The sequence below is a fragment of the Electrona antarctica genome (genome assembly GCF_951216825.1).
Source record: "Electrona antarctica genome assembly, chromosome: 2".
Taxonomy (NCBI): domain Eukaryota; kingdom Metazoa; phylum Chordata; class Actinopteri; order Myctophiformes; family Myctophidae; genus Electrona; species Electrona antarctica.
Genome location: NC_136807.1, coordinates 44076855 through 44097383, shown reverse-complemented (window position 1 = coordinate 44097383; position 20529 = coordinate 44076855). Strand labels below are relative to the sequence as shown.

Below are 20529 nucleotides of genomic sequence, written 5' to 3'. Positions count from 1 at the left end.
GTGCGTGCGTGCGTGCGTGCGTGCGTGCGTGCGTGCGTGCGTACGTACGCATTACTTTACGTGGGTAACATCATCTTCTGATACTTGAATGTTTTGACGTTCATGCGTTCATGCGTGCGTCCATGCATGCGTCCATGCGTGTTATTAACTTTATTAACTTATGATTACTATTATTAGTATGACGTGTGTGTGTGTGTGTGTGTGTGTGTGTGTGTGTGTGTGTGTGTGTGTGTGTGTGTGTGTGTGTGTGTGTGTGTGTGTGTGTGTGTGTGTGTGTGTGTGTGTGTGTGTGTGTGTGTGTGTGTGTGTCGGGGTAAGAATGGTGGTCCCTTATTATTCCCTTATGTTGATGGTGACATAACTAAGGTACGTTTCAAGGTTGGTATAAGGTCAATAACGGGTCTAAAGGATTTATAACAGCAGTAGTAATCAAATTGTTAGTAGCCGTACTTGCGCACTCTGCTTGCGCACAAGTAGGCCATGTATGGCCTACTTGTGTGCAAGGAGCAAGTTGGCACCTTGACAGAGTACATTTCTAGTTAATTAATTTTATATTTTACATAAAATGTAGATAAAAAATAAGAAATATGAGGCAGACTGCACCTGGAATGTTCTGGGGAGCCTAGAACGATGTCCTCCCCGTCCTTAGTCCATAAAACCTGAAAGCTGGTCCCCAGGGTCTTGTCATAAGCAGCACTGCATATCAGCTGGGCTGTGGTTCCACTGACAATGTGCAAGTCCTTGGGTGGATCCACGATTCTAGTGGGATCTGTAAACAAAACAACCAAGAAATAGAAAGACGGAAATAAGCAAATTAATACATTGTCTTTGACTGGAGCATATGAGGAGCATCACAGAGTTTGTATATTCTTTTTCTCATTTGTTTATATAGTTTTTTGGTGAAGTAACTACTTTCCATGTGAAGTGAATATAACTTAGAAAGAACTTCCTAGTTTGCTCGATGAATACAAATTTAAAGATAATTTGCACTTATTATGCAAGATACTAAAAGATATTATAATTGCTTTTCATAAGATTCTATTTGAAAAGATTGATTGATTGATTGATTGATTGATTGATTGATTGATAATTGTATTAACAGTTTGTAGAATACGGTAGGTACAGTTCAAGGGAAGTTCAGGTCAAGGTCACAAGACTAGATTAAAAACTAGAAAAAGTGCCCTTCTGGGCACAGGTCTCCACCAGGAGGATAGGAGTGTGTGTGATGTTTGGCAAAATGTTTAGGAGTAATATAAATGTTTTTTTGTTTGTTTGTTTCTTGCAACAATTGTCTTCATTTTGTTGAGGAAATGCAGAGCCAGATCACTCATAGCATCTCTGAGGATATAATTCTGGATGAGCAGGACATTTTGCAGCATTTTGTACAAAACGGGCTACTCCTGAAAACTTTGGAAGGCAATCTTAGCTAATCAGTGTAGAATCTGAGAAATCCAACAGGCTCGTCTTGATCACATGACTACAGAGATCATATGTACCGATTTGCGTGAGATTTGGATGAAATCTGTGCGACTACATAAACAATGGGTTTTGCAGAAATCGGCATCATGGTGGCGCTATAACCGGCAGATGTGGAGGGATGCAGGGAGAATGTTTTCCATGGCCTCTAGGGAGTGCACATACATAAGTTGTCGATGCAGTTATAGGTAAAAACAGGAATTGGCCTGTTATAGCGCCACCGTGAGGCTGATTTTGGAAAAAAATAGTGGCATGTCGTCCTCGGCCTAGTGGAAATGTGCGTGTATAATTTCATGGAAATTGGACACTGTGTTTGTGATTTGTGGCATTTTGTTCGAAACGGACCAATCATGTCATCTTTGGAAGCCAATCTTAGCCAAACAGGATGGAAGATGGGAAATTGTGCAGATCTGTGTTGATCACATGACTATGGAGATAGTGTATACCGAATTGTGTGATGTATGGATAAAATGTTTACGAGTTATCTACAGAAATGTGTTTTGCCTAAATCGGCCTCATGGTGGCGCTATCACAGGCCGTTGAGGAATATTTGGGGCAGAGATTCGTGCTTGGCATCCAGGGAGTGTGTGTGCAAAGTTTGGCATGGATCGGGCCAACGGTGCCGGAGATTAGCTGATAACGGACGGACGGAAGGACGGAAGGAAGGACACACACACACACACACACACACACACACGCACACACACACACACACACACACACACGGACGGAGTGCAAAACATACTCTCTCCCCATGCCTTCGGCCTGGTGGAGACAATAAATGCAAAAATTGATGCAAAACAAAGTTATTGGCTATTGACTATTTAGGGATTCAAGCCCAAGACCTTTGGGTTTTTATTCACATTTTTCTTCTTCTCCTGCTGCAGTTTTTCAACTCCTGTGAAAAACTCCTCCAAAAAACAACAGACAGCAAATAACAATAATGTAATGATGTGTACACTGAACATGTAAATGCAAAGCAATGGACTGTCCATGTTGCTGAAATACCTTTCACGTCTAGCATAGCGGTGACTTTTGACTCCCCCTCTGAGTTCTTGGCTAAACAGACGTACTCCCCACTGTCCTCTCTCGCTGCTCCAGATATTTGTAGTGACCCATTCGGGTAATGGATGACTCTTTCCCCCTCAACAGTTTTTTGGGACCTAGAGAGAAAAAGATCATACATGCCGTTAAAAGCAAAATGGTGCAACAAAGCGCTTTACAATGTGCATTAGGTTCATCCATTCACACACACATTCACACACCAACGGCTGAGGAAACAATGCAATGCACCAACCTGCTCATCGGGAGCAGTTAGAAGTTCAGTGTCTCTTGCTCAAGGACACTTCGACAGGCAGCCAGGAGGAGCCGGGGATCAAACCGGGAACCTTCCGATTCCAACACGGCCGCTGTTCCTCTTGAGCCATAATAAAGTAGATAGTGGGTCTACTCAAAACACACATATCCTGGTGCTATCATAAATCACCTATGAGTCATCATGTTTAGAATTTCTGATAAACAGTTTTTAGGCCTAGGGAATTTTGTAGTTTGTGCAGAAAACTTTATTGTGTAAATGGTGCAATAGCGCATTTATCCAAAGCGGGGAGCCTGGGATTGAACTGGGCCACTAGTCACTGCACTCAGACTGCATTTGGGATGAACATTTGTGTCAAGTCAGGTTTAGGCCGAATTTACATTTCACTGTACGACTGTGTGGCTCGCTGAAAATAACCTCAATGGAGAGTATGCACATGCATTACTTTTCCACTAGGACTGGTGTGTTTGCCCCCTCATCTAGACTGAGTGGCAAAACATTAAGCAGCATGGAGCATTGGACTTTAGAAGCACTCGTTGGAAATCACTCAAGGGTCCTCCTCTTCTAAATTGCACATAATGCATGAGGCAGCAGGACGTTGCATCTTTGAAAACGAGCACTTCCCAACTCTGACACTCTGGTGAATTTTTATCAAAAAAGAAGGAAAAAAAACAGATGGAAAGGATAATTCAAGCTTTCCGTACAGTTGCAATGTTGGTGAGTTTAATTGTTTTATACAATCAGGTAGGACTTTTCTGTTTGGATGTATGGGCTGTCAAGGCCAGAAAGTAGTTTTTTTTTTACACTCAGTAGGCGTTCCCGCATAACTTCCGGGTATGATGATCTCACGAGCATTAGTTACGTCTTGAAAATCAGGGTATGATAGGCTTTAGGCTATGTTTATGCTTATAGTTATTTAATTTCCAGTTCAATCAATTCAGAGTGAATTTTCCTCAATATTTCAAAATAAAACGCTAAAATAACCTGGTTTTCTTAACTGATTCATGAGTTAATTGCTCTGATAAAATGATGGATCCACGATAAGAAAGTTGCTTTGATAAGAAATGTAGATGTAAATGTAGATCGGAACTGAATGGAACTTTAATTAAAGAGATTTTATCCCAATCCTTAAGAAAAGGGAAATGAGATAAGGTAAGTGGTAAGTACATCATGTTGAAAACATATCTGACTAAAGCAACGCTATCGTGATGATGATAATATAATTTAACAAGATCTAGCAGATAGAAAGCTAGTATCCCTAGTTTACGTGTCTGGGGCAAAATCTGAAAAACGTTGAATAGCAAATGTCTGAATTGCAAATATCATCTCTCCTCTCTGCAGCTGTTTCTGGGATTAAACAAGGGCAGTTCTGCTCCAAAAGAAGATGATTATCTCTTCAAAGACCAGTGTCAACATAACACCACGGCACGCAAACATGATGAATAGGTTCAGAATTAATAGAATGACTAGATGAGAGGCTGATTGTGTGGGCTGAAAGCAATTCTGTGCACTACTGCACATTTTACTTCACAGTACCACAGACAACAGGGTGGTGAAAAACAGGACAGAACTAGATGATGTGAAACGAGTGTAAATTCACATGTGGTCAGAATGAACTACAGGGCTATATGTACAAGTAAGACGCGTGAACGCGGGAAGCGAACGCAGCTGTTGTGGCAGTCTGACACACATACACACACAGAGCTTTTTTTTCCTCTTATTTTTTTATTTTATTTATTCTTTTTTTTAATTATTTAAAAAAAAATATATATATATATGATTTTTTTGTGCGTGCGTGCGTGCGATGCACGTGCGTGCATGTGTGCGTGCATGTGTGTGTGTGTGTGTGTTTTTGTGTGTGATACAGCTGCGCCCTCTGGTGGCGGGCGGGTGGTGTTACAGCGTGACACACAGACACACACACAGACAGACAGACAGACAGACATGATCTGCTGGGTCTCATAGTAAATGCTCACTGCGTTCGCAATGAAGGGTGCGTATGCATGAAAAGGATGCTGACCGAGTGTTACGCAGGTGCATGCGTAACACTCCATATACTCTGCAGGTCCTATACTTAGATTTTCAGAGAGTATTTTGACACCAATGAGATGCAGTAACGATATGCTGTGTTATGAGTCCAATAATATTTCAAAGCAACATTAACATTTGTGCACTCATGGTGTATTCAAGATCAGATAAGAATGATTCCCCATTATATTTAGATTACATTTTAATTTCTCTGGTTCAGTGCACTTTTACCCAGCTGGGACAAATCATGAATGATTGGGCTAATTCAATTCTCAACAAGTCTGGGCATCGCTGTGTCCCATGGCCTAGACATGGGTGACTTGACGATGCCACTGACAGCAGCCATGCCAGTTTGAGTCTTGAGTCTTTTCTTTGAAGTCCCACCACTTGTTATTTCTTCCACAATGCACTGCTCTGAAGCCAATTTCTCCCACTCTCTTTTCATTTGAGTTCTTGACTAGCACTATTAGAACGTTCATACATTATGGCCTCAGGTGTAAACTATGAGAAGGAAGGTGCAAGATGCAGGAAAGCATCAGATAATATGTGGATAAAAGCTCCCATTGTTTTGCTCTCCCTGGTCCTCATTCACAACGGCGTTTACGCTCATACCGTTACGTAACGTGAGCGGAGCGTGAGCGGACAGGCATTTACGTGGATTCCCACATTACGTGGGAATTCATGAACTTGAACGTGAACTTGACGGTGACGTCGGATGGTCGGAATCTCCGCTAAAAGCAGCGCCAGCTCAGAGGGTCGTGTACTGCTTGCGTAGATTTATTCAGAAGGCTTTAGTCTTCATTCTGAATCAATTAAAAGTCCCCAAATCTCAGATAAAATATGTAGGAATGTGTCCAAAACATTGGTCAGCACATAAAAAAATGATAGCTTATATAAAAGCCAAGTATCACTTGGATGCCTAAATGCATGCATTCTAGAGGCAGGTTAGCCTAGAGTCCCATACAGAAACTGCCCCTGCAAACCCGACACCTTTTTATTTATTTATTAGGATATTTCTAGCATGCGCGATTGCGCTGCACTTGACAGCTTTCTACTCGCAGTGCAACGCGTTGTGAGCTTGTAGATCGGCTCTCGCGGACTCGCGCTGCATGTTAAAAAACAAACTCACAATTATAATAAGAACATACACTTATCTGCATTCTGCACTGTACGAATTCATTGGAAAATGAATTAGCCCTATACAAAAATAGAAGTCCACATTATTGCATCAGCGCGTGCAATTCGGCCAGTCATAGTTTTAAGCCAGTGCACCTTAATTAATTATAATATGGGGAACTTATAGCTGGGCTGTAGGCTACTACATTGATGAGATCAATCAAGTTTGGTGCCAAATGTCCCGCGAAATTCGCGAATCATTTTAATATGACATCATCATAAATGAACCTGCACTTAGATCTGACAAAGAGGAGGCTACCCGCCGTATATGGTTGAAATTTTAAATAGCTATAGGCCTATGCCTATACGTGTCCATGATCAGAACAAATCCATTCTCCACATGGCATTCAGACAGATGACAGTGAGATGATATTAATCTATTCCCCGCATGAATCAATGCAGCTCTGATAAAAATATCGGATATATGTTTTACCTCTGCAAAGGTGTGAGTGAGCAATTGTTTAATAGAAAAGAAAAGGCTTTATAATATAATTGCCAAGTATACGCTAGCTTGCTGCCTTGGTCCCGAACTTAAATAAATAAATGGCCAAGCTGCATTTTATACCGTAAGTCAGCTTGACATTGCTGCAGCGGTGCGGAGCAGCGTTCACCGTTTTGTAAGCTTGGGAAAATGATTTATATAGTTTAATGGTAGGCTATAGACAATATAAAGAATCACGCACAAATGTAATGGTATATGGATGTAAAAAAAGAGACTGCAGGTGGTGGTCGTCGCTCCGGCGCTTGACATGGTCAGATCATTTTCTTTTAATTTCCTAATATAGCCTAATTTCTTTCCAGCAATCATTTTTATTTTAATTTGTGAAGCCACTATACTGGAAAATATCATTATTTTGTTGCACTCCGTCAGGAGGACCTCTATTTCGTTTGAGCTGTAAGGCCTATAGTTCTTTTTCTTTCTTTTTTTTTTACTGCTGTCTGCTGAGTCATGCTTGACGCCTTTTATGGTGTGAAATGGGGCTGGATCAATGCAAATGAAGTTATCCGCTGATTTTCCGATCATTTGGCACCCGCTCGCATTCACCTGCGTACCTCACAACATACACCTGCGTACCTGTGGTACACACCGCTCTTTGAATTGCACGGCAAAACAACGTTGCGTGATCGGACGGAATTTCCCGCATCAGTTTACGCTTCCGTTCCGCTTCCGTTACACTCTTGCGTATTTCTCCTTTGTGAATGAGGACCCCTGTGTCCTATGTGTAATTGTGTATGGTGTAAGTGGTTATTTCCTGTGCACCAAACCAAACTCAGCAACACATACAGTACAATAATACCTGTACGTACTACGTAGTGTACATTTGAACCACTTAAACCCTAATATACATGATACAACACGTCAATGCGTAGTGATCTTGTAGATTGGCTGTTTTGCAGAATGTTTCCCCCGGAAGAAGGGAGCTATATGTCACCAAGTAGTTAAAGTGCTTTAAGACCTCACCATTTGAAGTGTGGTGGTGGAGAGCTGAAGGCACTACAGTTCATCATCACAGCTTGTCCTTGCACCACAGAATACACATGGTTGTCCCTGGTCAGCATCATAGGAGCCATGTCTATTGACAGAGAGAAGAAGAATCAGCAGCCTACACTCTTACAACAAACGACACTCTTGCAATTCCGTACGTAACTGTAACAAGGTTTTATATCTGGCTTTATCTAAAGACACTAAATCCTAATATGGTTCTGTAAAGAATAACCCAATGTGGCACTCTTTTACGTAACTGAACGGTCCAATAAAGTATCTAAAACGGTTCTATATGGCACCCGACATGGATCCACATAAACCATATTAAGTGGTTCAATCTAGAACCATTATAGGGGCTATATTATATATAAGGCAGGCAAACTACAGTATCTACCCTTTTCTGTATCAAACATAGATACTCATCTTCAATAAGAATTTGTAAATCACTATTGGTGTATTTTGTATTTTGGCAAATTGGGGTGCAGCAACAATACTATACTATGTGCATGCTGTATCTGACAAGAAATTCACAGGGTTGTTTTTTCAGCTGGCAAAGCACACAGAACACTCTGTGCTGTAAGAAAAGACGTGAACTGCCTTCATTAAACAGGTGGTGTTTTGTAAACCAGCTTCACTTCCATGAGTTACAGTATGTCATGCACACAAAGCAGTGTTTGCTTGAAGTTAGTCCAAGAACATCTGTCGGACATGGAATATGTACAGACTGTCAGTGAGGAGAATGGCAGTGAAGGAAATGCTTGAGGCTCTGCAATGCTGTGAACCCTCTTACTACATGAAAGACCCTAGTCTTCTAGCTCATACAGTGTGTGTGTGTGTGTGTGTGTGTGTGTGTGTGTGTGTGTGTGTGTGTGTGTGTGTGTGTGTGTGTGTGTGTGTGTGTGTGTGTGTGTGTGTGTGTGCGTGTGCGTGTGCGTGCGTGTGTACGTGCGTGCGTGCGTGTGAGGTGTGTGCGCGTGTGAGTGCAGGAATGTGTGTGAGATAAAGAGGAACAAACTGTCAAACAGCTATGAAGACACTTCCCATTTATTTTCTCAAGACCTGCTAGTCTATAAAAAGCGTGTGTAGGAGTATGTAATGTAAAAGCTAGAGTACTGACTCATGATCATGATCATAACATTGGCCATGAGGCTGCCATGTCTGTTGGAAGCTTCACACTGATAGACCCCGCTGTCTTCGGACCTGGTGTTGTGTATCACCAGGGTGTCGTCAAACACACGCAGGTCACTTGAAGCGTCATCTGAAACAGAAAAAAAAAGAATATATATATATAGATATATATATATAGATATATATAGATATACAATACATACATACATACATACATACATACATACATACATACATACATACATACATACATACATACATACATACATACATACATTATGCACAACCAAACCATGGGGATCATGTTGTGGTCAGATACTGCTGAGAATGCACACATGCTGATTCTAATGTGTGTTCTTTTAAAATGAATAAGATGTAAGAATTTTGCAGTTCACAAATCACTTTCTATTTCTCAACTGCTGTTTGTCTACACAGTTATTACAGTAGACAGTCTGTGAAGTTAGTTGCACTGTTTAATATGGAGACTGCATTACTATTTAATGAATGTGATGCATTCCTTTTCATCAAATATGTCCTATGGAGAAATCAAGCCTTTTTCCCTGAACTATAAAGACAGCCACCAGAGGGCCACGTGGTGCTTACACCAGCCCCCTGTTGTTCTTTTAAAAGGATTACCTTTATTAATCCCCATGGGGAGTTTTTTCCCCCTCCACTCAGTTTTACACACACAAATAAATTTGAAATACAGACATATACACACACAGGGCCTATAGTCACTCATACATGTGTGGAGTGGTGGTGGGCTGCCACATAGCGGTGGTGGTGGGCTGCCACACAGCGGCACAGGGGAGCAGTGCCCAGGAGGTGAACTGACACCTCTCCAGCCACCAGTCAGTCCACACTCCAATAATGTACTCCAGTTGGACCAACCTCTGTGGAGTTACTGCCATCCACCTTTATTTAAATCTTAGGATCACAATGAGCGATCGCACCTCTTTTTCAGAGCCAGAGTTCTTTTCTGTTTCTGTAAGCAAGAGAGACTGATGGGTATAACGGGTGATATATATATATATACTGTAGGTCTTACACGCAACAAAGGTCAAAGGCTAGATTCAAACATGTGCCCGTGAAAGAACACAGTATTCACTTTAGCCTGCTGAGCAACCCAAAGGCCCTGTCCTCCCAATGATTGCCGCATTGAACCAGTATACAGTAGGGCTAATGTGGTTTTATGGGGTCATAAATGAAGCTGGCTAAACCTTTTCTGTTCCATTTAGAAACCTTTTAGTGAAGCGTGTACTACAGTATATCATCTGTGGTATCTGGGAACAGTTCCACCGCAACCTATTGGCAAAGGACATCAACATAGGGATATTTTGCAGGCATGCAGACTAAAACAAATATATAATAATAATAATAACCAAAAAAGGGTTTTCTAAGAAAATTAAGCGCGCGCACACACACACACACACACACACACACATACACACACAAAATCTAATTTGGGGGAAAAGACAAAATGAGTGGGGTGAGGTGACTCACTTACCATTTAAAATCTGTCCATTCCTTCGCCATGTGATCTCCACCCGTGGTTTCCCGACAACTGCACACTTGATGTGAACATCTGTCTTGATCAGAGCCAGCTGGTCCTCAGGAGGCTCTGACAACCATTTTGGGGGCTCTAAAACGTGTCGATGAAAAGAACGTGTTTGTGTGAAGTTAGGCAGCTGTGAATGCGGTACTTTTAATATGAATTGACTCCTGTTTGAAAAGATAAGTCAAATACAGGGACCAAACATGACACCTTAAATCCTTTCTTAAAACCCATTTCTCTACACTTTACCATGTCTATATAGATAGATTAATTGTATTTTCATCATAATACAATCTATGAATGTATATTGTATACCTATCATTTGTGTTGACTTACCTTCCACTATTACATCAAAGTAGTGGCTATCTTCTCCAACAGAGTTCTTGGCCTTACACATGTACTTTCCATTGTCCTTCTCGTTTACATTAGATATGGTCAGCAGCTTCCCAAAATTCTTTATATTTGTGCGTCCAGGAAGTTTCTCTCCCATTTTGATCCAATCCAGCTTAGGAGTCGGGCTGCATAACACAATGACAAAGTATTGATGATCTTGATGATATATCATAGTACAATGGGGATATAATATTGATCCTCAGATGATAATTATAAACTTACAATCCCTCTGCTATGCACTCCAGCTTCAGTTCCTCTCCCTTCACCAGCACTACCTCTGTCTGAACACCAGAGGGCACCAAGAGGCTAGGTCTTCTCTCTGGGATGCCACTGGCTGCCAACAGAAAAGCTTGGTCACTTGGATGTATTTATTAATCAATGCACATTTCATCAACACATCAACACAGGCGTTTATGTCTGTTAAATTAGGCAGACTGTGATGTATTTTTGAACAAATATCAAAAGGCTTGGTCTGTAATCTCTGTTATAAAGGCTTGAATGAAATCTGAACATTCATATTTAATGTTATCCACTTTGGGTTCAGTGCAACAGAAGTCACATTAAGCAGGATTAATACTGGTCTAGTCTCAGAAACTCAGGCGTTTTATTTCAACTGATCTAACAAGGGCTTGTGTTCATTGCCATGTGCCATAACTGACTTACATGAATGACTGTACATGAAAATAAACTTAAAGGACCACTTCACCACTTTTCAACCTATCTTCATATAATAGGTCCTCACTAATAATCACGATAAAATGGCACGATTTTGTTCTACTCAGTCTCTGTCTCATAGGAGGGCTGTGGGCAGTTTAGAAACCGTCTTCCAGTGACATCATCATTAGGCAGATTATTTTTTAAACAAGATTTTCTTTACAAAAAACTTTAGATTTTCATTATCGTGAGAACGATGGCTTCCATTTTCGCATTGCAACTTTTCAGGACTAGAAAGCCTGCAGTTTTTATTAGCTTGTATTCCCCATCGATGATGTCACTGGAAGACGGTTTCTGAACAGCCCTCCTATGAGACACAGACTGAGTAGAAATAAATTGCGCCATTTTTTCATGATTATTAGTGAGGACCTATTATATGAAGATAGGTTGAAAAGTGGTGAAGTGGTCCTTTAAGGATGACAAGGCATGCCTCGATCAGTCCTTGGTATGTGGTATTTGTAAGGGACATGTTAAGCCTATCAGTCTATGACAAAACATAGCAATATCTTCTTGATCTGCTCATTTGAGAAAAGAGTAAGTGGCTCAAACAAATCACCTGCGGTCTACTCACTTATAACTTATCTTTTGGATAAAACAGCTACAGTATACAGTACAGTATTAAGTGCCAGGGGGTGGACACCAGTTTTGGTCTTCTGTGCCACCGAAGCCCATTATAAAGAAAATAAAGAAAATGTAATTCTATTGTGCATGTCATGTGCATGTCATCACCTACACACCAGATTAGAGGAATTTTCAAAATATGGATAAAAAAATAAATAATAGATTCAGCTCGTCTTAATGTCCCTGGCACTTAACAGAACATACAACTAATACAGTAGGTAGGCTATTGCACTGTTACAACTGTGGTTTTCACTGAGTCATCATGAAGAAGTTGTAATGCAACGAGCTCCATGTAAGGAGAAAAATTGGAATCCATCTTATTTACTATGAATCACTTTCGTGTTTATTAAGAGTAGTTTCTGTTGAGATCTTAGTTGTTTTTTCCGAAGCAAATGTATTAGATAAAGCAACATGGACTATTTCTGTGAACTTACAGTTGTTGACCACCACAGCCATGGGGCTCTTCTGGACGATGGTTCGTATCTTGGCGAAATGGGCGAAGCAGCAATAGTCTTGACGACTGTCCATCTCTAAGGCATTGGAAAAGTATAGGTTGCCGTCGTTGCCCATAGATACCCTCTCATCCTGCTCAATGTGCTCAAGGCCTAGAAGATAAGAGGACATCGGTCATACTGGGTAACGGCATGTGTAAGGATGCTGAGGAAAATAACTTGTGTCCCACAAGTATAGTTGTACAGAAGCAACAGAGAGATAATGACAACATGCTGTTTGATCTCTCACTAGGGTACAATATTTGATGGCATGGAATCTAATCCCTGGTCGTGACCTCTGGACCTTTCAAATACACTCAGAGGAGTCATGGTCGCTATTGCTCTTCGATAGCTTCTCTGCGATGAATTGATAGTTTATGACACCAAATGAAAGCCCACCTGATACGCCAACGTGACAAAGCACACAAAGACGTTCGTTGTATTTCAATGACAGTTCACAGTCAGGAAGTGCATGGGTTAGCCTCGCGTAGCCAGACGGATAGAAGTGGGTGGCACTCAGGTGAATTTACATGACATCAGTATTCCAGTTCAGCTTGGCTTCATATACAGTAGAGAGGACACAAATGGATGTGCCCTTGAGAGCTTTCCTTTATAGATCCCCAGTGGTCTCCGTGAGCGCACCATGGCAGTGTATTCAGCTGTATGGAGCCATATATAACAGTTGGATAGAGCCATTATGCAAGTCTCGGGTCACTGCCTGTGCCATTCATTCGACAACCCATTGCCAGTATTTAACATCTTGTTTTTGAGAAAATGCTATTTGACTCATTGGTTGTTGTTTCCCTTGCATTCAAGAGAGAATCCTGGTCATCACTGTTGGGGGCGGAAACCGTGTACCGTATGTCTAAAGTAAAAACGTTACTTTTCAGAAAATGGAAAAAAGGAGCTGTTTCAATGGATCCATTGAACAGTAGTTATTATTTCATCACAAGGTCTTCTTTTCGTATGTAGGCCTATAAAACAGAATTTGACACTTTCTCTCTTTCTTTCTTTTTTTAATAGCGTACATATAACACTTAAGTTCGTAAAAGATCGCATCATGGCGCACTGTGGTGTCATGGGCTATTTTCAACACTCATACAACGAAGTATAAAATATATAGGGCATTCATTTGTGAAAAGAAGATGTATGTGTGTATATATATATATATAGTGCGTGCGTGCGTGCGTGCGTGCGTGCGTGCGTGCGTGCGTGCGTGCGTGCGTGCGCATGTGGATGCACGAATACATCAGCACAGAGTGGCCTGCATGAGCATGTTAGCATGTTGTTGCATGTCGTTGCACTTGTATTGACTGTCTGGAATCGAACAAACTAATTATGTAATTTAAACTGTGCCAAGCCATGAAATGGATGCCAAAAATATAATTGCAAATACAACTCTTAAAATGGAATTTGTAAAGGTCTTGTGAGGTAGAAATTGATTTTGGGTAACATTAGAATGAAAATAAATCAAGCTGTACCTAGGGAATATTCTCCTTCATACATCTTTAATGACGTTGTGATTCACATTTTACTGGGAAATTGTCTTTTAAATATTACATCTGAGTGGCAATCTTCAAAATCCCCACTAGGAATCTAGATGTGTTATGCATCTGAAAATGTTCTAAAGTCGAAAAGAAAATCGACTTGAAATAAGAATCGGGGGTGCTGATAGCTGAGTGGTTAAGGAGCATACCATATAGGTTTTGATAACCGACAGCGAGTCTGAGGGTTCGATTCTCGAGCCCGGCAGACTTTTGCATGTCACTCCCCGACTCTCTCTCCCTGTTTCCTGTCTCTCTTCACTGTGGACTATCAATAAAAATACCCCAAATATCTTTTTAAAAAGAAATAAGAATTGGACACGTGATATTCCAAGTGATATTCCACTCGATACTTGTTCTGCAGCCAGGAATAACTCTATCAGAACTGCTATACACACTGCGTATGCATGAAAGAAGTATCACCAGTCGTTAAGGCTGGCAGCAAAACTCCCAATTGCTATTTAAATGCCACTTCAGACAGAGTTAAGATGGCCATTAACACGAAAAGAAAAAAAAACAATTTTCTCTGTTAGTGGAAGGAAACATAGAGGGTATAATGTGGAGATAATAAGTGTGTGTATTTGTATTGTATGTCTAAAAGAATGCCAAGAAAAAAAGCCCCCAACATTAATGTTACAAACTCGATTATAGAGTCTCAGTTGACTTACCAATATTCATCCAGTAGATCAGGCGTGGGGGCACACCCTCTGGTGGATTACAGCGTAGTATGATGGGTTGGCCCTCGTCAACAAAAATAGGCTTAGACTTCTCCTTTGGAAACTTGGGGACCTCTGTGAAAAAAGGACATAGTACCGGTATATATAATCTGATAGACTTTCTTCCCATTATAAGTAAAGAATAGGAAAGAAAAAGGCCAAAATGTCGTCATTAAAATTGGCTAAAGGTGGCCACGTCACTCTGACTCAGACATAACCATAAACAAACCCGATACGCTCATATACAGGCAGGATAGATGGGTACAACGGGTACTCTGACAACGGGTACAACTATAGTTTTGAATGGGGCAGGCGTTTCCAACTTTCCCGGTTTGCATCGTCGAGTCGGCCGGATAGGCAGTTGCTGACATTTTTTCCCTTTTCTCCTTTTACATATAGGGCTCTAACGCATGCCTTACCCGCATATAGCGGGTTTAGAACCTTCCACTATCCGCAAACGGCATCTTGCGGCCACGCAACCCACTATACATTTTGCCGACTCCTATATTTGCGGGTGCGGGTGTGGCCGTGGGCGTGTTGATGCGCTTTCCTTGAAATTGCTATCTTGCCCACACAGTTTTAGGACAGCGGAGAGCGCCTCCTCAAACCACCCACAATGCCAATTCCGTTTGATAGAAGAAGGCGCTCCTAATTTGGAGCTGCCTCGACACACAATGTTGCAGAACATACAGTCTTAATTCTCTACAAATAAAATCTCTGTGATTGTGTTTATATAATTGTCTATTCAAAGAAGTTATTTGATTTGTGCTGTGCATTGTGCGCGCTTGCATTCGCTCGTTCAGTTTCATCACTCCATTGTGCATGCAGCAAATATTTTATGGATTACAATAATATTAAATTCCCCATAATCAGTAACACGTAGATGGTACTTGTGTCAACCAAATGTGGTTTTATTGAAAGGCAATTCAAGGCTAGATGGTAAGGAAGCAACGGGTGTCACTTCCAATGCTATTTCGCCTCAGTGCAAGTCTGTTTAATTAATCCGAACTTTGCTTTTTTTCTTGATACCGTTTCATAGAGAGACAATACAGTGAGACTGTGTTGAGAGGAGCTACTGGACACACAAAACAACCCTCTGTATCAAATATGAATGTATTCCAAGGCTGCGCCGGGTGGCTCTTCCATGGGCCATAGTGTAAGGCAACGTTGCACTGGGGGTAATGGCATGTGGCACGTTGATTGGTTTCATTATTGTAACGCACAAACCACACCTATGCATAATGTAACTGATAGGTGTTTTAAGGATTTAGGCTGGGGTACAAGATAGCAATTTTTACGGGGGAACGCCTATTACGCAATGCTAAAACCCCAAATTACGGATTGAATGGCTCTGACGCAAGATAGGGCCCATAGCGTTATTTGTTGATGATTTAGTTATTTTTATGCTATGTTGATGAATTATATACATAAGACTGTATCCATATTGACTATCTTGTGCTATTTACATTTCATTCAATCAAGAATATCTATAGGCTTCTATCTTGGGTTCGAGCCCAATTGCGGACGTTCTTAGTTGAGTTTGCACGTAGCGCCTGTGTTCACAGTTGCACTGGTTTCTTCCTGCACCAAATTACATTCATGTTAAGGACATTCTCCTGCCAAGCACTGGCCTTTAGAACTAAGGCTGTTCCCCAGGTGCTGCTCAGAGGCCTATAGTTGGGGCAAGAAGACGGATTTCCCCACACAGAATATAAAAGATCACAGATCAAGCTTAAAATCTAACTTCATCTTAAAACACAATGAAACTCAATAAACTATTACTCACTGGGAACAATAACTGCAATCTCCTGTGTCATTGCCGTTCCCAGTTTGTTTGAGGCGTAGCATCGATATTTCCCCTGGAACTCCGAGAGGCGGCTGTTGTTCAGCCGAAAACTGCCCACGTTGTGCTCGGCCTCCATCGCTGAGTTGTGGGGAATGATAAAGTCTTTGCCATCCCTTGTCCACCTATATCTGTTGGAAGCAATTATTCATCAAAATAGTTGAATAAACAACACAGTTTATAGCAATCCAGGATGATGTTATATATGCTACACCTATAGCCTACATAGCTTACAATTTACAATTTACAATTTAGGCATTTAGCAGACGCTCTTAATCCAGAGCGACTTACATTAAGCAATAACAAAAGCATGGCATACATCACATATATATATAAAAAGTTATCATGAATCATGCGTAACAGTGGAGTATCTATGTAAACTATACATACTATACTATATTATATATTAAACATGTGTACTATAAAACTATAGCTTTGGCTGCCATATGGGAACGAGTCACTGGTATTCTTTGGTATATTTCAAATTTGTAAATCAATGTGGGCCAGGATTTCTCCGAAAACGATTGAGGAGAGCAACAGAGACAAAACAGAGCACAGTAGATGGATTTCACTTACTCTGGATGAGGGTTGCCTTTGGCTTTACACTGCATAGTAATGCTGTCATCGAGGGGGAGGGCGATAACAGGACTGGATGTGTGAGACAGTATGGTGGGAGGCTGCTCCACTGTATGATGAACACCCACATGCAAATGTTACAACAACAACAAAACAAATGTTGCGTTAGGTCACAGAAAACAGTCAACATGCAGAATGAACAATATATACAGCACGTTGTCTTCAAACTACTAAACCCATTACCACAGCATCTCAGCATAACACTTCAAACAACTTGACAGCATTCAGCCGTGGTAAGCGAAACAGAAGAAAACACAACCGCCTTGAATTTTTCTCCTCTAATGTCTTGGGTTTTGGCCATGTCAGCAGGCAACATTGCAGACAGCATATGTCATAACAACTGAAATGCTTTAGAGTAGACTTGATGGTAAAACACAATAACAAGACATAGGCCTACTGTATAGGGTTTTGTTTCATAGACCACAAACCCTGAGCAAAGCAACCACGGTGCGCTACCGTACACTGCGACTGTGGCTTTGATTGGCAGTTCACCCTTAATTTGTAAGTCATCCAGAGCCTGGAGGTGGTAAGACCCAAGGACAAATGTCTCTTGTCTCTGCACAAAGCTTTTTGAAAAGATGCTATGTGACTTGGGAGAGAGAGAGCAATGAGTAGAACAGCGGTTCTCAAACTGTGGGTCGGACCGCCACTTGAACAGTAAACAGTAAGTTAATATGTGCAGGACGTTTAAGACGTTTTAATACCTCTAAAATGCATCAAAAGTAATCAACAAACTGTACTATAAAAAATGGTCAAACATTACATTGGTATGTATTACCGAAGAAAGTGGTAAGAAATAATAATTCAAATAGCATATTTTCACAAATTGCATCTGTGAAACCAAGACAAACTGAATGTAATGCCTCAACTCAAGTGCTTGTCAGGGTGGTCCCCAGTTCAAATATTATTTTGGGGGGTCATGGCCTGAAAAGTTTTGGACTGTGCAGGAGGATGCTATACACACACCAGTCTTAATAGTGGTGCCAGCTCATGGCAGAAACATCTAAAAAGAATAAAAGATAAGTCTTAAAAAGACAAAAGAGTGGCCGCACACACTGATAGCCAAAGTGCTGATTATTTATTAGGACGCAGAGTAGGAACCAACGTTTAAGCAGATGCAACTGCCTTCTTTTCTTTGGCTATATAGAAGTGTCTATTTGTACGTCTCTAAATGTTTTGATGAATTGAACAAGGTGGACCCTCTTGTAAACAAGTGTAATGCTTTATTGCAGGGGTGGGCAATTATTTTTCCCAAGGGGCCAAATGAGAAACAGAAAATATTTTGGAGGGCCGGGCCAAAAGGCTGAACTTAATTATGCATAATATCAATTTTATTTCTATATAAAAAGCAGTAAATGGCATTGTTTTGAAAAGCAATGGTAAACAAAATGTGAAACATTTGACTCAAATTATAGGCAGAGTGACTATTTTATTTAGAGATGGGAGAAAGGAAAGACAATAAGCGCGCCCCTCACTTCACATGGGTGTGATTTTTTTACTTTCTACTTGCAGGCTTGAGACGTTTCCTTTCCCAAGTCCTGTAAATACTAGCATTTTCTTTTAACAATGAGAACATTAGAGGTAGCTCTCTGTTCCATTCAGAGGACACTGGAGGTGTCACTTTCACAACCCATGGCGCGCTGCTTACAATCAGCGAGAGATGAGTGTTGAGTCACAACCATTAAACAACGACGTTCTGAAAACAATAATAAGCCAACCAGTGATGGTATTGTTGAGAATTGGCAGCCTGGCAGACGCTGTATGTTGATGTGTCCAAGTTCGTTCTGCCAGATTTCATTTGTGATTTTATTTTCTGATTATCAAGTAATCTTTCGCAGGCCGGTCAGAGTCAGTGGTGCCGGACTGCCGGTCCACGGCAGAATAATCTAATATGTCAAATAGCCATAGTGCCGAAATTAGTATTATATAGGACTCTTCAGGTTATGTGGCAAAAGATAGTAGTCAACGGACCAGCGCTGGCTCCAGCTGCAATACCAAATTCGGCCACTATGTCCATTTCGCCTCAGGGTTGCCTCCGGGTGCCGTCTCTATTAAAACTCATTCCATGCCACGTGACGCCTTTGGACGCCTCCCCTTTATGTCCCAGAGTGCCACGTGACGCCTATGGACGCCTTTTTTTTCTTTTTTTTTAAATATATATTCTGGTGATGACATTCACATGACATGCAAAATAGAATTACATTTTCTTTATTTTATTTATAATGGGATTCGGTGGCAACTCGGGCCAAAACTGGTGTCCACCAGGTGGCACTGAATGAGTTAAACCAATCACCGTGCCACATGCCATTGTCTTTAAGAGATTATCCGTTGCCCGTTATGCTCAGTTCTATATTGCTTCATAGCCTTACGGTCTATCTATAGCCTATGGAAGAGTGATGTGTTGCTGCCTTGAAGTCTCACTTGTGCTGCCCCCCCCCCGTCATCTGGGGACCCCCCTGGGGAACCTGACCCACAAGTTAAGAATCACTGCGCTGCTAGATGATAGTTACAGTAGAACAAATAAATCCAAATCCATGGTATCTCTTCATTTATCATTTCAGGATAGATAAAGTACGGTAATACCTTCCATGGGAATGTTCAGGGTTGAGGCTCCTGAGGTCAACACGAGGGCGAGGCCTAGCGTCCACAATGACATCATGACCCCTCCTCTGGTGAATGGACACAGCAGAGAGAATAATACTGTCCTGGTGGGCTTGTGACTTATAGGTGCTTCTGATCAGCTTGTGTCACGTAGGCCTCTCAAGGCACAGAGCATCTGAGAAAGACAAACAGGAAAAAAGGAGTTACAGTCATTCATCTTGGAAAAAGTAAAGATTGATTTTTATCACAGTTTTAAACACTTTAAACCACATATACAGTACTTCATTGTCCTTAAATGTCATTTCCGTGGCCGGGGTGGTTTACTAGGCTACAAAAAAAACAAAGAAAATCACACTTGTGTGAAGTGAGGGGCGCCTGGTAGTGTTTGTTCAAAGTGCTCTAAACAAAGTCCATAGACTTGGCTGCCATATGACCTAATTCCAAAAGCCAGACGTTGGAGGGGCTGCTATAGCGTACCTCTAAAAAAGGAAAGAAAGAAAGAAAGGAAAGCACACTATAGACAGATTTGGTGTTTTCTCTCTTTCTTTCGTTATTGTTTTAGATCAGATTGTATGCAGCAGTGACCGAGTATCACAGTCTGTCCGTGTCATGTACCTACATGTCTGAAATGACAACGTTGTGGAGTCCTTGAACCCTTGAAGTCTGTCACACTGTATGTTTACTTGTGCTTTTTCATTTGAGCTTGGTTTTGCAATGTCAACTTGGTATGTAATAGCTTTTTGGCTTTTGCTTATTTCTCCCCCCCCCCCCCCCCCCTTTGTATGGAGACTGTGTCCTTAGATGGT

The 20529-nt window shown here is 41.2% G+C and overlaps 1 protein-coding gene across 4 annotated transcripts in view; it reads right to left on the bottom strand.

The window, feature by feature from the left end:
* Window positions 1-20529, bottom strand: part of LOC306939393 (neural cell adhesion molecule L1-like protein) — a 91688-nt gene that overhangs the window by 38699 nt on the left and 32460 nt on the right. For all 4 annotated transcript variants that reach the window (XM_079523980.1, XM_079523979.1, XM_079523981.1 and 1 more), the window contains exons 2-13: window positions 19706-19898; window positions 17063-17171; window positions 16430-16617; window positions 14596-14718; window positions 12327-12497; window positions 10780-10891; window positions 10501-10682; window positions 10117-10251; window positions 8599-8739; window positions 7458-7569; window positions 2485-2639; window positions 604-769 (exon numbers count right to left, since the gene is read on the bottom strand). In XM_079523980.1, the coding sequence (XP_079380106.1) occupies window positions 604-769; window positions 2485-2639; window positions 7458-7569; window positions 8599-8739; window positions 10117-10251; window positions 10501-10682; window positions 10780-10891; window positions 12327-12497; window positions 14596-14718; window positions 16430-16617; window positions 17063-17171; window positions 19706-19781 (1670 nt within the window). In that variant the 5' untranslated portion in view covers window positions 19782-19898. The remainder of the gene's footprint in view (window positions 1-603; window positions 770-2484; window positions 2640-7457; window positions 7570-8598; window positions 8740-10116; window positions 10252-10500; window positions 10683-10779; window positions 10892-12326; window positions 12498-14595; window positions 14719-16429; window positions 16618-17062; window positions 17172-19705; window positions 19899-20529) is intronic.